Source organism: Coturnix japonica, chromosome 15 (assembly GCF_054131305.1).
Source record: "Coturnix japonica strain WE chromosome 15, WE-NBRP24, whole genome shotgun sequence".
Taxonomy (NCBI): domain Eukaryota; kingdom Metazoa; phylum Chordata; class Aves; order Galliformes; family Phasianidae; genus Coturnix; species Coturnix japonica.
The window spans coordinates 8,738,463-8,751,950 of record NC_140677.1 but is presented as its reverse complement, the minus strand read 5'-3'; the positions used below and the strand labels follow the sequence as shown (position 1 = coordinate 8,751,950).

The window sequence follows — 13,488 nt, the reverse complement described above, 5'->3', positions numbered from 1 at the left end:
TAATCAAGAAAAACACACACTGTCCTGGAAGAAGAAGATGATAGAATCACAGAATGGCCTGGGTTGCAAAGGACCACAATAATCATCTCTTTCCAACCCCCTGCTATGTGCAAGGTCGCCAGCTGCTAGATCAGGCTGCCCAGAGCCACATCCAGCCTCGCTTCCAATGCCAGAAGATGCTGTAGTAGAAGAGCAGCAGCTATTTTTTGCCTCTTCTGTGAGTGTGGGAGGAGCGTAAGTGTGAACAGGCATTGAACGGAGCTAGGTGTAGTAGGCTTAAAAACAAATAAAGACTGAGTGCTTGATGTGTGCGGGTAGGCTGGGAAGCTCCCTGCCACAGGATGTTGTGAATGCCAAACATCTGTGCGTATTTAAGGGCACAGGGCAGTTCCACAGAAGAAGGAGCTATTGAAGGTTCCTAAATGCATGGAACCCACCTCTGTCCCAAGAAGTTCCTGAGCTGCTCATCACTGCAACCAGGGGGGGTGCTTGGGGGAGGCAAAGTGCTGCTGTGTGCTTCCTTCATTCTTACGGCTTCAGGCTATCACTGGAGCTGGAACAACTGCAGTCTGGTTTGTTAGAACTGGGAAGGGGAAGATAAATGAAAATAAATGTAAAAACAGAAACCAGCACAGCTTGTAGCTTGAGTTTCTGCTGCTCTGGTGGTGATGTGTCCTGCCTTGCTGAAGGCATTGCCTGTGAGATATTAAAACCTGCAGGCTACTGACTTGAGTTTGGAGAGTATATATGGGGAAACTATGCAGCTGAAGAGAGTGGTGTGAAGGTGCCAATTCTAAGCAGGGTAGCTGATATTTTCCCTTCCCCTTTGGTGTGTGCTGTTCCTTGCTGCTCTATGATGCTTCATGTTTTACAAAGTTACAGAGACTGTCTTAATAATGATAGCCTGAATCTCCTCAGTGTGGATTTCTCCTCCTTAAATTGCATTTCTTGCTTCGTAGTGCACTGTAATTTAATTTGAGCTGAAATGAGTGATATGCAGATCTATAAACAATACAGTCTCTGTTCCAAATGTTTTCAAACTAAAAATGCTGTGGCCTATGTGAGGTTCAGGCCTTTTGGAAGTTCTCGAAACACTGATCTTACTTTAGGTCTTGTGTAAGCATTTAAAAATAACAGGGCTCAGTTTTAGGTGCTTCACCTTTGCAAGTCTGGCCTTGCATTTGGTTTTAGATGCTTACCCAGATCTGCAGAGAATGCAGCGCAGGATGAGATGTTGCTTTGAATGTTCCCTTTCCCTTTCAACAGGATGAGAGCTATGCCAACCTGTCTGTCCTTGTGTCCATAGGCTCTCTACTGTTGGATATTGTCCTATTTTTCTACTCTTTGTTGAGTAACTTTGCTCTGTGATCCTTGGGGGACAGCTATGGAAGGCTGACTGGAAGCAGAATATACAGTTTATGTTCTTGGCGGCTCTTAAAACTCAAAACTCAGCTTGTGTGTTTGGGGAAATTGGAGCCTGTTTGCAAAGATGCAGAAACCAACATGCCTGTGTCCGATGTGCTATAGCAAAAGTCTCTCCATAGGCTGGCAGAGAAGTCATGTGCTCAAATTTCCATTGTGTGTTAATGATACGCTTTAACTTGTGGTCAGCCCTGAAGTGGTCGGGCATTTGTACTTGATGTCCTTTGTAGGTCCCTTCCAACTCCTTCCTTCACTTTCTTGATGTGTCCTTTGCTGGACTACATTAAGTTTTGTTCCCTTTCTGTATACCATTGCATTATGATCTTGATGTGTTTCACCTAAACTCACCGCTGTTCCTAACAAACTACTGTAAATCTGGTTTTCCTGTTTTCTGGGTGCTTTTGCCCAGGGGTCACCCTGGCTAGATAGCACTCTCTTGAAATGCCGACAGTCAGCCAGTTATACTGGCTGCAGCGCCTGCTCGTAGGAGTGTGCATTTCCAGACTAGCATTGCAGTTTATGCAACAGACTTGTTAGTGCATCTCTGTGTCCCCAGGGTGAAGATCTGGGCTTCCCTGAAAGGCAGAGGGAAGAGCCAGTCAGTCCTGTCCATCTAGTGGCTGTCAGACTGCTCAGGTAGGTGGATTGCAAACCAGATGGAGAACAGCCTCAACCAAAAACTCTTTAAAATTCATGGCTACCTTGAAGAGGTAACTGGTTCTGAACCACAGAACTCTTAGGACAGCACCAAAAAAGACCTTTTTCAGCCCTGAACGGGACTGGGAGCTCTAATACCTTACTAGAGAAGGTTAGGATGCAGTAGTCCTATCTCTACATGCAGTCTGAATTTTACTGTTGAAATGAGAGCTTCCATGTCTGGGCAGCAGCTGGGGTGTAGGGCTGTGATGGTAGGGCAGAAGAGCACATTGCATCACTGCTGCTAACATTTAGCCTTGTGGTTCCTTGACCACAGACACCTTGAGAGCTCTTCAGTTCATGTACCAAGGCTCTGTCTTAGGCTAAATTAGGGAATGCTGGATAGCAGAGATCCCAGTCTGTGTAGGAAGGTAGTTGCTTGGGGCTGTTCAGACTGGTGTGAAGTTGATCCTGCCTCTCAAGTCTGCATTGTGTTCATTCTTCTGCAGTGGAAGCCTGGGAACTCCTGTGCTTTCTATGTGTTATGAGCAACTCAGGATTTTTGATTTTGGCCTTATGGAAGCTTTGGTATATTGAGTTCTGGAGATGGGAGAAAACATCTAGGTGCACCAACTCAGATTGTTATCTAGCAGACCTGTGTAACCTCATTACCAGAATATTGAGCTGAATAGTTCCTAGCTGACTGATGATAGTCTCCCAGGCCTAAGTAGTAATTTATGGAAGATTAATTGATTAAAGCTTCATTCCTGATAAAATGAGTTGAGTAATATGGGATAGAACGTAACCAGCTTGGATTGAAGGCAAACCACAAGCAGATTGTGGCGGTGATGTGGAATTCTGTTGATTTTGCTGTCTCTTCTGGGTGGGAGGAGATAAATGCGACTCGTGCGGTTGCATTGCATTACATTTATTTGCATATTACTGACTATTCATGGCTGTAGCCAGAACTGCTGACGCTGTTGGAGTGATGGGGGAACTGTCACGCTGCTGTCAGGCTGTGTGCTCTCCTGGGAGCTACTGGAGAGGGCAGAAGGATGAATCTGATCTCAAATGAAGGAAAACTCCATGGAAAAGAATTCATTCCTCCCCACCTTGGGTACATTAACTCTTCATAGAGCTGTTGTGATAAACGATTTGAAGGCTTCTGAGGTGCAGGGCTATGGTGCTCTGTGTTTTCAGATTGAAAAGGTTAATGTGAAGCAGGTTGCATTTTGTAAGGGCTCTGATTTGCTTCTTGACAAGGGGATGGTGGACTCTGGGATGCAGTCCTTGTGTGCTTGCTTGTGGGCTGTAATGCTGCTAGCAGGAGCTCCTTGTGCAGCAGAGCCCTCTGGTCTCTCTTCCACCCTGCAGTCTTGCAGGGCTGCTGCTGGTATAGAGACCGTGCTTTTCTCTTGCAGTGTAAGTGTGGAGCCAGCATCATTTCACAGGGACAAAAACAAGGCAAGGTGCTCTCTGAAATGTAGTGAAGAAGAGTGAAGCCCACCTGTGTTGGGTATTTGGAGCTACCTGTCAGCCCAGTGAGGCAGAGGACAGGAAAAACTGCTGTCTGTTCCCAGCTTCTCCGGAGTTTTAGGGCTGGAGTAGGTTGGGAGCTGCTACTGTTTATATAGGAAGCACCAGGGACTTGCTGGAGAGCTGCTACGCTTTATCACTGTGGGTTGTCCTTCTGGAGATGGTGACCCATTGGTTCTACTGAAGGCATCACAAATCCCCCACAGGAAGGAAGCAGGTTTTGAAGGGTGTTTGAGGTTCCTTTCCTCCCTTGACGGGTTATCCCAAGATAAGACCCCTGGCTGTATGCAGAAGGAGAGTGTGGCCCTCACCGTGTGGGGTCCCGGTGCTGGCCCCTGGGAGGCACGTGCTGTGCAGAGGTCTTGTGTAATAAGTGATGTAGTTAATGCAGGACTCCAGCTTTCCTGGCATCCCCGTGGAGCTGAAGCTGAGAGCAGGAGGGATTTTGGCTGGGGCTGGGAGAGGTGCCCCTAATGACAGGGCAGGCGGTGCGGTGGGAAGGCGTGCCTTCCTCGAGGTGGAGGCTGGTAACACATGAATCACGCCTGTTTGAAGTAGTGATGAAATCCCCGATGAAGGAGTTCTGTAATACCTCGCCAAACAGTCTGGTGTGCTTCAGTTTCCTTTCTCTCTGGGCAGAACGGATGGTCCTGACCTACTTTTCCCAATAGCAGTTCTGTTAAGCACTACCCAGCACTATACATGCAGCATTTGTGTTCTCCGTGTTGTTCACTCGGCTGCTGAGCAAGAAATTTCCACCAGGCATGTAGCAAACAGGGCAGAGACAGTCCTGGAAGGGGCTGCTTGTGCTTTAAACCCACAGCTGTGCTGCTGCTATGCACCATGGCTTGGACCTCTGCTTGGGGCTCCCAGGTGGAGGGGGGGATGCTCTGCTTTGCTGCTGTGCTGTGCATTAGCTTTGTGCAGCGCTGTCAGGATTCAGCTAGATGGTATCTAAATGCTAATAAGACAGATAATGCCTTAAGAAGTAGTCGATGAGGTTAGGCTTCCAGCTTCCTAAATATGCGATTAAGAAGGGCTAAAGTTACATTCCTAATATTTAAAAGTAAATAAAATCTATAAATGTACCATTAAAATAAGAAGTTTAAATATAACTGTCCTCCTGGGGCAGATTGCAGAGCGCTGTCTAGCTCAGCATCCTGTCTTTGACAATAGCCAGAAGCAGATGCTTAATGAGTACTGTAAGAGACGGGGCATGTGCGATGTGATTTATTTATTTTCTCTTCTCCTCCTCTCCATTTGATGCTCCCAGCTTATGGCCATCACCAGTTTAGGGCCCTCCTTGGCTTGGAGCTGAATCTGATTATCAGATCCCGACTACATTAATTTTTATAACCCCTTTTAACTTGTTTGTGTTTCCAGTCTCCATGACATCCCGCAGCAGCGAGCTCTACAATTTAATTGTGCACTTAAAATGTTACATAAAATATTTTTACATCCAGTGAAAATTGCCCTTGAACCGACTTAGGAAAGTTTAGAAGAGCTGTTTAACCTTGTCAGTGCTCTTGTTTTCCTGCACTGGAAGAAGCGGTCATTAATTATTCCACATTTCACATCCTAATTCCATTTGTCGTGTCTCAGATCTCTCGCGTTTTCCCTGTCTTGTCCTGATCACTTCTTTGTCCATCTGAGGTCCTGCTCTGCTCAGTCTCTCCTTATATGGAAGCCGTCCCGTGCTTTTGATCATCTTTGTTGTCCTTTTTGTCATTCTGTCTCCTTTTTCAGATGTGGGAAGCAGAACTGCCTGCAGCGTTCGACAACAAAATGGTGATGTGTTTCCTTTCCTAATCACGCCGAAGGCTGTATTTGCCTTTTTGCTTGATGCTAAATGCTGATCTGACATACCAACTTTCCAATGTTTTCATGGGCGATAACAGCTTGTTTTGGTCCTCATACGCTTATGTAATTAGGATATTTTGTGTTACTCTCGGTATTAATTGCTGTGTAGTTACTTAGGAGTGCATGAGTTCTGTAACTTTTTGCAGTCTCCTCTGTATTTGATTGTGCTGAATAATTTCATTCTCAATAAGCTTTGCCAGTTCCAGGCCTATTCCGCTTTGTAGATCATCTTATGAATATACCGAAGAGCACAGGTTGCAGAATGAATTCTTGGCAGATCTCTCTGATAACCTTCCTCCCTTGGGAAACTCTTCCACTTATGATTTCCTGTCTTTTAAGTACTTATTAAATCATGATAGGGACTGTAATTCCACAAAAGCTTCTCTCTTCTTTTTCCGAGAGCCTTAGCTGACAGTTCTTTCAAAGTCAGTTTAGTTCATATTAAACAGATTAAAAGCTGTCTCTTGGAGCTCAATTAACTGGAAATTGGAAATGTGGGCTTGGAATTTCCTGGGTACTGTGGGGCTTTCTCTCTGCTCTGGTGTTACACTGTATTTTGAGCAGTGATTCTCTGCCAGGACTTCTGTAGGTAAGCTTACTTCTGCGGGCTGATGGATTTAGGTTTGCCTGGATTTGTATAGACATGGTAGGTTTGCTCAGCAGGCTGAATCAGGTGGGTAACTTTAAGTGAGCTCTGCTTTCCGAGAAGGATTCAGTCACAGCTAAATTAAGCTTATCTGGGTTCCCTGGTACACCTCTTCACATTGGGACCAAGAGAACTGACCTTTTTTCTTTTGTCCTATTTAATTGCCTGGAAGAGTGTTTGAGTCTCAGCTGATATTTGGGTGGACACGATGTTGGCATATGATGTGACAGCTGGGTGGGGGAGAAAGAGGTTCTTGGGTAGGTAAATGAGCTGGGGGTTCAAGACAACATTTGCTCTGTGACAGCATGTCTGGTCAGGTGCTCCTCTGAGTCAGGTATGCTGTTTTATTTTACTTCAGAAAGGCTCAAAGTGCTACAAGAGAAATTGTCTCTGAAGAAGCTGGGATCGCCTCCTGTATCCATCCTGAAGGCCTGAAGCTGGAATGATTGCCTGGTGTTTGTCTGCCCTCCCTCTTCTCCTTAGGCATTTCTTATTGTCTGTTGCTGGAGACAGGGTTTCTGTGTAGGTGGACTTCTGTCTGCCTTAGAATAGCTGTCCTTATCTTCTTGCCCAAGGAGGATTAAGAAGGATTAGTTTTGGAACTGTTCATGCAAAAAGTGACTGGAAGCTTCTTTGACTGAAAGATGAGCGAAGTTAAAGGAAGTGACAAGGCAACTTACTGGGGTTAAATACCCTTGGGGAAGTGCTTGTAGGGTTAAGGTGGTGGTTTCTTTAACTTAGGAGCCCTAGGAAAAAAACCTGCTTTTAGATATGTTGGTTTTGTCAGGAGCTCGGAGGCAGAAGGGAGGAATTGCTGGTGTTCTTTGGCTCCATCACACAGCAAGCTGGAGCTGATCCTAAAGGATTCAAATCTTCAAATGCATAATGTGGGCAGAAAATTAGCCTTTTGTTGTGCTGAAATAACAGGAAGCTAATAGCTGACTTGATTTTCCGCTTTTTAAAATGTATATAGGATGTGATACTCGAGTTCTCTTTTTGTCAGCGTTTGGGAAGGGGGCTCAGCGAAAAGCTTGAAATTATGCAGTGGCTGGGGAGAAAACTTAACTGCAGGCAGCTTGTGATGCTTTATGTTCCTTGTAAATGTTTATGTAGTTTAATTCATAATAAGCTCACGATTTAGCTGTGTTAAACATTAACTCTCCATTAGCCATTGGTACTGGAAGTTTAAACTGTGTTTGGCTGTAGCGTATCGTAGTATGTTCAAGAGGAAAAATTGGATGTGCTTGAGGTGTTGGAGGAAATGCCTGTTTGCTCCCATCAATTAATTCTGGTATAGCTAAAATTAATGCTTGGTATGGCCAGGGAGTAAAAGCATTTTCTGCTGTTTTTCCAAGGAACCCTAACAATGCATAAAAGTATCACTGAAATGTTAGTGGTATCAGAAAGTAGAGAAGATGCTGGAGTGGCACTGGCACAAATTGCACAGAGAAGTGGTGGTGCCCGTGCCTGGAGACAACCAAGCTCAGGCTGGATGGGCTCTGAGCACCTGATGGAGCTGTGGGTCCTGTTCAGTGCAGGGGGGTTGGACTAGATGGACTTTAAGGGTCTCTCCAGACTCAGTTCTGCAATGCAGTGTGTGCATAACATTGTATTTGTGTAACATCTTTCAGCCTGAAAAGTACCCGTGTTCAAAGAGCCAGCAGTCATTATCAAGGGTTTGGAAAACATCATTTGCTCAAGTGTTTATCTACTAATGCTGTTAATTCTGTAGCCTGAAAGTGTGAGTTGTGCTGCCTTTTCCTGCCACTTCAGATTTTCTGTTTTGTGTTGGGAGTTTTCTAGTTATTTTAACCTCAGCTTTGGTGTTACTCACAGCTGACCTAACAGAGCCTCCTTGTCTGTGTCAGCCCTGCTCTGATGGGATGTGTTGGATGGGGGATTCTCCTCGGTGTTGATTTTATTTGGAAAACAGAGGTTTGTGCTCATCTCTGCAAGTGTTCTTAAACAGAGCAGCAGGGAACTGGCCTGGTTGCAGTAAATAAGACTCCAAAAGAGATGTATTTATTTAATGGGAATGTCATCTTCCGTGCCGGAAAACAGCAAGTCTTTGTTGAGCATATGAGACTTAGAAGGGGGACTGCAGCTCGGGGCTTTTGTGCAGCAAACACAGTGCTGGTGTTCTTGCTGCCACTGCCTGACTCGGACGTGCCGGAGCTCAAGGGTTGTCATGCAGCTCGAAGAATTATGCTTTTAATTTCTGTGTCTTGTAGGGCTCTCCCCACAGGCTGGATCTGCGAACAGTGCAGTGGGAGCTGCAGATGCGAGTATCAGGGGCCCCACTTTTCCCAGGAGAATTCTGCTAGGATTGGTAACTGGTATGAAAGACAACCTAGAGGCTGCAGCACGCTCTGACCTCTCTGTTTTGGGAGGGGTTAGGATATCAGGGAGATAGTTTATGAGGACTGAAATAATCTTTACATATTGATATGCTGAAACGTGCCCAAGTGAGCTGTTGTTTGTTTATTTAATGAATGAGTCAAGTCTTTGGGAGGGATATGTGAGGTCAGAGGTAAAAATAGTGCTACAGAAGGTGCTGTCTTATTCCGATTTCCAAGTAATGAAATGGTGCTGTTGCTCCCACGTTACTGGTGCTTGTTTTGTGGATGCAGTATAAGTATCCTGAACTGACTAATCCTCCAGGCCTTCTGTTGTGATGTAGATTAAATAAATGAAACCCGGAAATATAATTCGGATATTAATATTTTACAGTGCGTTAAAGCCAACATCCGGAGCGTTGTCTGGTGTCTTTTCCTATTTAAGGGGAATTCATCACCAAAAAAAATACTGAATATTTGAAAAGAATCTCTATGCCGTGGCAGTTGCCTTCAGAATTAATTAATGGCTACACACTTTTAGTGCAATCTGTCTGTAACAGCTGTGTTGTGCGCTAACAGCAAGCACGGGAAGCTGAACGCTTCAGTAAATCCATAAAGAGCTCAGTAGTGGAGCCTGTCATGAAACTATCAGATTTAAATGTAGGTTATCCTCCCTCTTCCTGTCCTCCCCGTATCGTGATGGGCTGTGCCAAAGAGCGAGAAACAGAGGCAGCAATGCCTGTGCTTGAGGAATAATTTGGAGAATTGAATCAAAAAGCATTGCTGACCTTTTCCTCTCCATTTTCAGGTAGGATGGGAATGCTTCTAACCACTGGTAGCCATGCACTCGGGTTTGTTTCTAATGTATGTTTGTTCACTGAGCGGTAAATGCAAGTTCATCCATTAATGGCTCTGCAGCAAAGAACAAAGAGCGCTGTATTTGGCGTTTACCCATCGCTGGGTGATGAGGGCTGGCTCACAGAGCATCCCCCTTCTTGATGTTTTTATCTTCTTACTACCCTCTGTTCTTCCCGAGCCATCAAGGCTGGATAGTAGCCTCTTACCTGGAGCACCTGTGGTAGGAACAGCTCTTAATAAAGCCACTTCTAGAGGGATATTGGCAAGTGAAATAATGGCTTCAGGACAGAGCTCTGACCGCAGCAGGATCTGCTTTTGGTTGTGGTCTGCTGGAATGTAGGGTGAGTTGACTTTCCATCTTTCCTCCAGGACAGGTGCTGCAGTGTGTAAAATGCTGGCGATGGGTTCAGCTACAAATCAGAGAGCTTAGGAAGGAAGGGGCTGTGTGCTGCAGTGGTGTCATGCACTGGGCTTTGAATTCAGACACTGGTGGCATGGATGTTCATTCAGCCCCAGCAGTTGTCAGAGATGGAAAGTGGTAAGCAGACGTCTTGTAGCTCATAGGCATGACCTCCAGCCAGAAAGACAGCATTTCAGCGTTCATGAATTCCAAAGACAAATGCTGGGTGTACTGTATAATTGCTGGCTGGCATAGGAAGGTTGCTTTAGCTAGAAAGAAGATTACAGATTCTTGTAAGTGGTGTAGTGTGATGTCTTTCATCTGGAGGCAGCTGAGAATCACAAGACTCTCTTCTCCATGTCGGTGTGGCTCTGTCACAGCGTAGTCAAGCTCCTGCTGGTGGATGGCTGTCAGCATATTGTTTTGTTTCCAGGCATATGAAGCTTTGAAACCGAGGCAGAGATGTGCAGCAAGCCATCGTGACAGCTGCGTGATGGCCGTGCAGGGGTATCGAGCAGTCATGTGGTTCAGGAGTTCCTTGAATAAAGTATTCTCCAATAAAAATAGTGAAAGGGCATAAAAACAATTCATGTTGCATCTCGGGTGAAATGCTGATGTGAACTGGAGGTGATCCAGTTAAGTCAGAGCTCTGTCCTTCAGTCTGTGTATCTGCTGGCTGAGCTTGTAGAGATCCCTCATCACTTCACAGATACAATCTCTGCTGTAATGAGGGCCTCTGTCAAGCCCCAAGACTCTCTCAGCACCCTGGCAAGGGACTGCATGGCTGGCTGTGAGACTGGGTAAAGCAGAGTGCATCAGCTGCACTGAAGCAGAAAGCACTAAGCATTCATTATCGGTGTGAACTGAAGCCCCAGTGTGCACGTAGCCTAAATGTCCTGATGGTACAGTGTGAGTTGGTGGCTGTGTGCTCAGAAAAGCTGCCAGCCTGGTGCCAGAATTCCCCTGTGTGGGTATTTCCTGACAGCGCTGCCTGCTTACCTACAATAACCGTGTGAAGCGGAGCCTATCCAGAGCTTCACAAAGCCTATATTTAATAACATATTGTATTTATAATACCTTCCATCCGCTGGATTTCCCAAATAGACTAATCCTCTCAGCTGGTCTTTTGGTAGAGCAAAGATGCCTGTTTAACTGACAAAGGAGCTGGAAAGCAGATTTTCGTGGTGGTTCATTCTGCAATAGCAGTGAAACAAGATGGAGCCAGAGTCTTACAGCTCCTGTTTTCTCCATTGTTGCTGTTTTTCTGCCTGCCACGTGTTGGAAGTTGTACAGAACTAGTGAAAGGCAGTTTGTATGGGGAGAAGTTTGTGACCTAAATCAGGTAAGTCACCAAGTTCTGTCCTGGCACTGGGATAGAGCAAGCCTGCTTGTGTGGGCCATGCTCAGCAATGGCATGGGAAGGTCCTTTGTGAAACATTGATGACACAGCGGTAGACCTAAAGGAGGTTGTGGGTAACCATGTGATGGAAAAAAAGAGGAAGGATTAATTGTGTTAATTTTCTTGAAATATAAACTTCACCTTGTATCAAATACAGAACTAAAGGGTTGTTAAGTTTCCTCTGAGTTGGAGCCTAGCTACAGCTTATTTAAACAATGGTCCTGCAGGTTGTGTTTGTCTTGGATGGTGGTTTGTTTTACTGCGGTGTTGCTCATTAGCAACGTATGCGATGTGCTGGATGTTGTTGGAATGTGGTCCTGTCCTGGAGAGCTTCCAACATAGCATCATTGGAAAGAGTTGTTCAGGAGTCTGGTTAGACGTGTCTCCCGCTTTCTGGTGTTACAAGAATAGTGGTATAAGTTCAGTATTTGAAACAGATTTTGTAGCAGTGTAGGTAGGACCTTCCTCCCTGGGTTACATCCCTGAGCTGATGGTGCTATGCTTTGTACCGCTCACTAAGTTCAGCACCAGTCCTGGGCTATTGAAGGGAAGCTCTCCCCAGTACAATCCGGCAGGCTCTGGGAGAGTCTCCAAAAGCTTTATTTGTAGTATTCTCATCTTCTCATGAAGGTGCCGTCTTGATGCCAAGGTGATCAAGTTGATTCTATCGTTCGGTCTCTTTCTGGTTTTTGTTTGTTTGCAAACTCATTTCTTCTCCACAAACACCTTGTGCTGACTGTGTGTCTAGTTCTGTCCCTTCTGGTTACCCCTCTCCTCTTTGCCCACCTTTCCTAAGAGTATTGTTGAAGAATTTTGATGTGTATTAATCTTCATTTCTGGCTTCAGGGTAGCGATAACACCCTTTCCTCTCTTGCAGAGTGTTTACCATGCCTCTGGGAACGTTCCTCCTTCCCATTCTCTGTTTCCTGGGAGTGGCAATTCCAAGGGGACTGCAGTATGTCACATTCTCACGCAACGCTACGAGATTCCTTCACCTGTCCATGGACTCGGAATCGGGGACCATTTACCTGGGAGCTACCAACTTTCTCTTTCAGCTGACATCTGACCTGCTGATGGAGAACATGGTTCAAACTGGACCAGTTCTGGACAGCAAAGATTGTCTGCCCCCAGTCTCAAAGCTGGAGTGCCCTCAGGCACACCACACTGACAATCACAACAAGCTGCTTCTGGTGAACTCGGTGCAGAAGGAGCTCATTGTGTGTGGCAGCGTGCACCAGGGCATCTGTGAAAAGAGGAGCCTCACCTCCATTGACCATGTTCTCTTCCGACCAGAGAGCCCTGGTGACACTCAGTATGTTGCTGCCAACGACCCCAATATCACCACTGTGGGACTCGTAGCCTACTCAAAGGATGAGGTCCCCTTGCTGTTTGTGGGACGGGGGTACACAAGCCGAGGAGTTGGAGGAGGGATTCCTCCCATTACTACCCGAAATCTCAGGGCCCACGGCAGTGATGTTCAAGCTACAGACTCTCACTCTATTTTCTCCTACGAAGAAACAGCCAAGCTGGCAGTGGGGAGGCTCTCTGAGTACAACCACCACTTCATTAAATCCTTCACTTACCGCTCGAGCGTCTATTTTCTCTTCTACCGTCGAGACCTCAAGTCTCAGTCACGCGAGTACAAGACCTACATCTCGCGAATCTGCTTGGATGACTCTCATTATTACTCATACGTGGAGTTACCTCTGCTCTGCCAGGGCAAAACCAATACGTACAGCCTCCTGCAAGCAGCCTACGTCACCCAGCCAGGGAAGGATCTGGCCCAGGGGCAGCTGGACACTGATGGGGAGGTGCTGTTTGCAACCTTCTCTGCCTGGCAGGCTTCTTCAGGCAAACTGAGCGAGGAGTCTGCACTCTGCATCTATGCCATGGAGGAGGTGGACCGCTTGACCAACTGGACGAGGGATGTGTGCTACATGAGAGATGGGAAGTCAGAAGATGGGGCAGAAGTGGCATACATTGAGTATGATGTCAGCTCCAACTGTGTCCAGCTGCCAGCGGTAAGTGGCTTTGCACCTTTGCCAGGGTAAGGAGAAATCTGCAGCACATTCTTGCGTTGCTTTGTGCTCCTGGAGTGAGCCTGTTTCCCACAGCTGTGTGATAGAATCTACTTGGGCTAAAAGCCTTTAGGCTCACTGCTTCTTTGCTACCGCAGCAAGGCGATGCTCTTACATTCCAGCTCAGGTCTGCCTTGTTCCTGCTGCAGTGCTCTGCCTTGCATAGACAGGTTTGTGCTGTGTGTGGCAATGGGGAAGGCATCTGTTGTGACCTGGCCTCAGTGCTTGTCTCATGGCAGTACCAGACAAGAGCACAGAAGCTGCAGTTCAGGTTGCTCTTAATCTCTTCATGTCCTGATCTAAAGGGGTGTGCTGGG

General features: G+C 46.2%; 1 protein-coding gene across 7 annotated transcripts in view; it reads left to right on the top strand.

Annotated features, from left to right (window-relative positions):
- PLXNB1 (plexin B1) overlaps positions 1-13,488 on the top strand; it is a 63,545-nt gene that overhangs the window by 17,572 nt on the left and 32,485 nt on the right. For 5 of the 7 annotated variants that reach the window (XM_015875238.3, XM_015875241.3, XM_015875240.3 and 2 more), the window contains exon 3: positions 11,971-13,114. In XM_015875238.3, the coding sequence (XP_015730724.2) occupies positions 11,981-13,114 (1,134 nt within the window). In that variant the 5' untranslated portion in view covers positions 11,971-11,980. Of the gene's footprint in view, positions 1-1,978; positions 2,059-11,970; positions 13,115-13,488 lie in introns of all 7 variants that reach the window. The other 2 variants (XR_014934803.1, XM_085516789.1) reach the window with 1 other exon arrangement.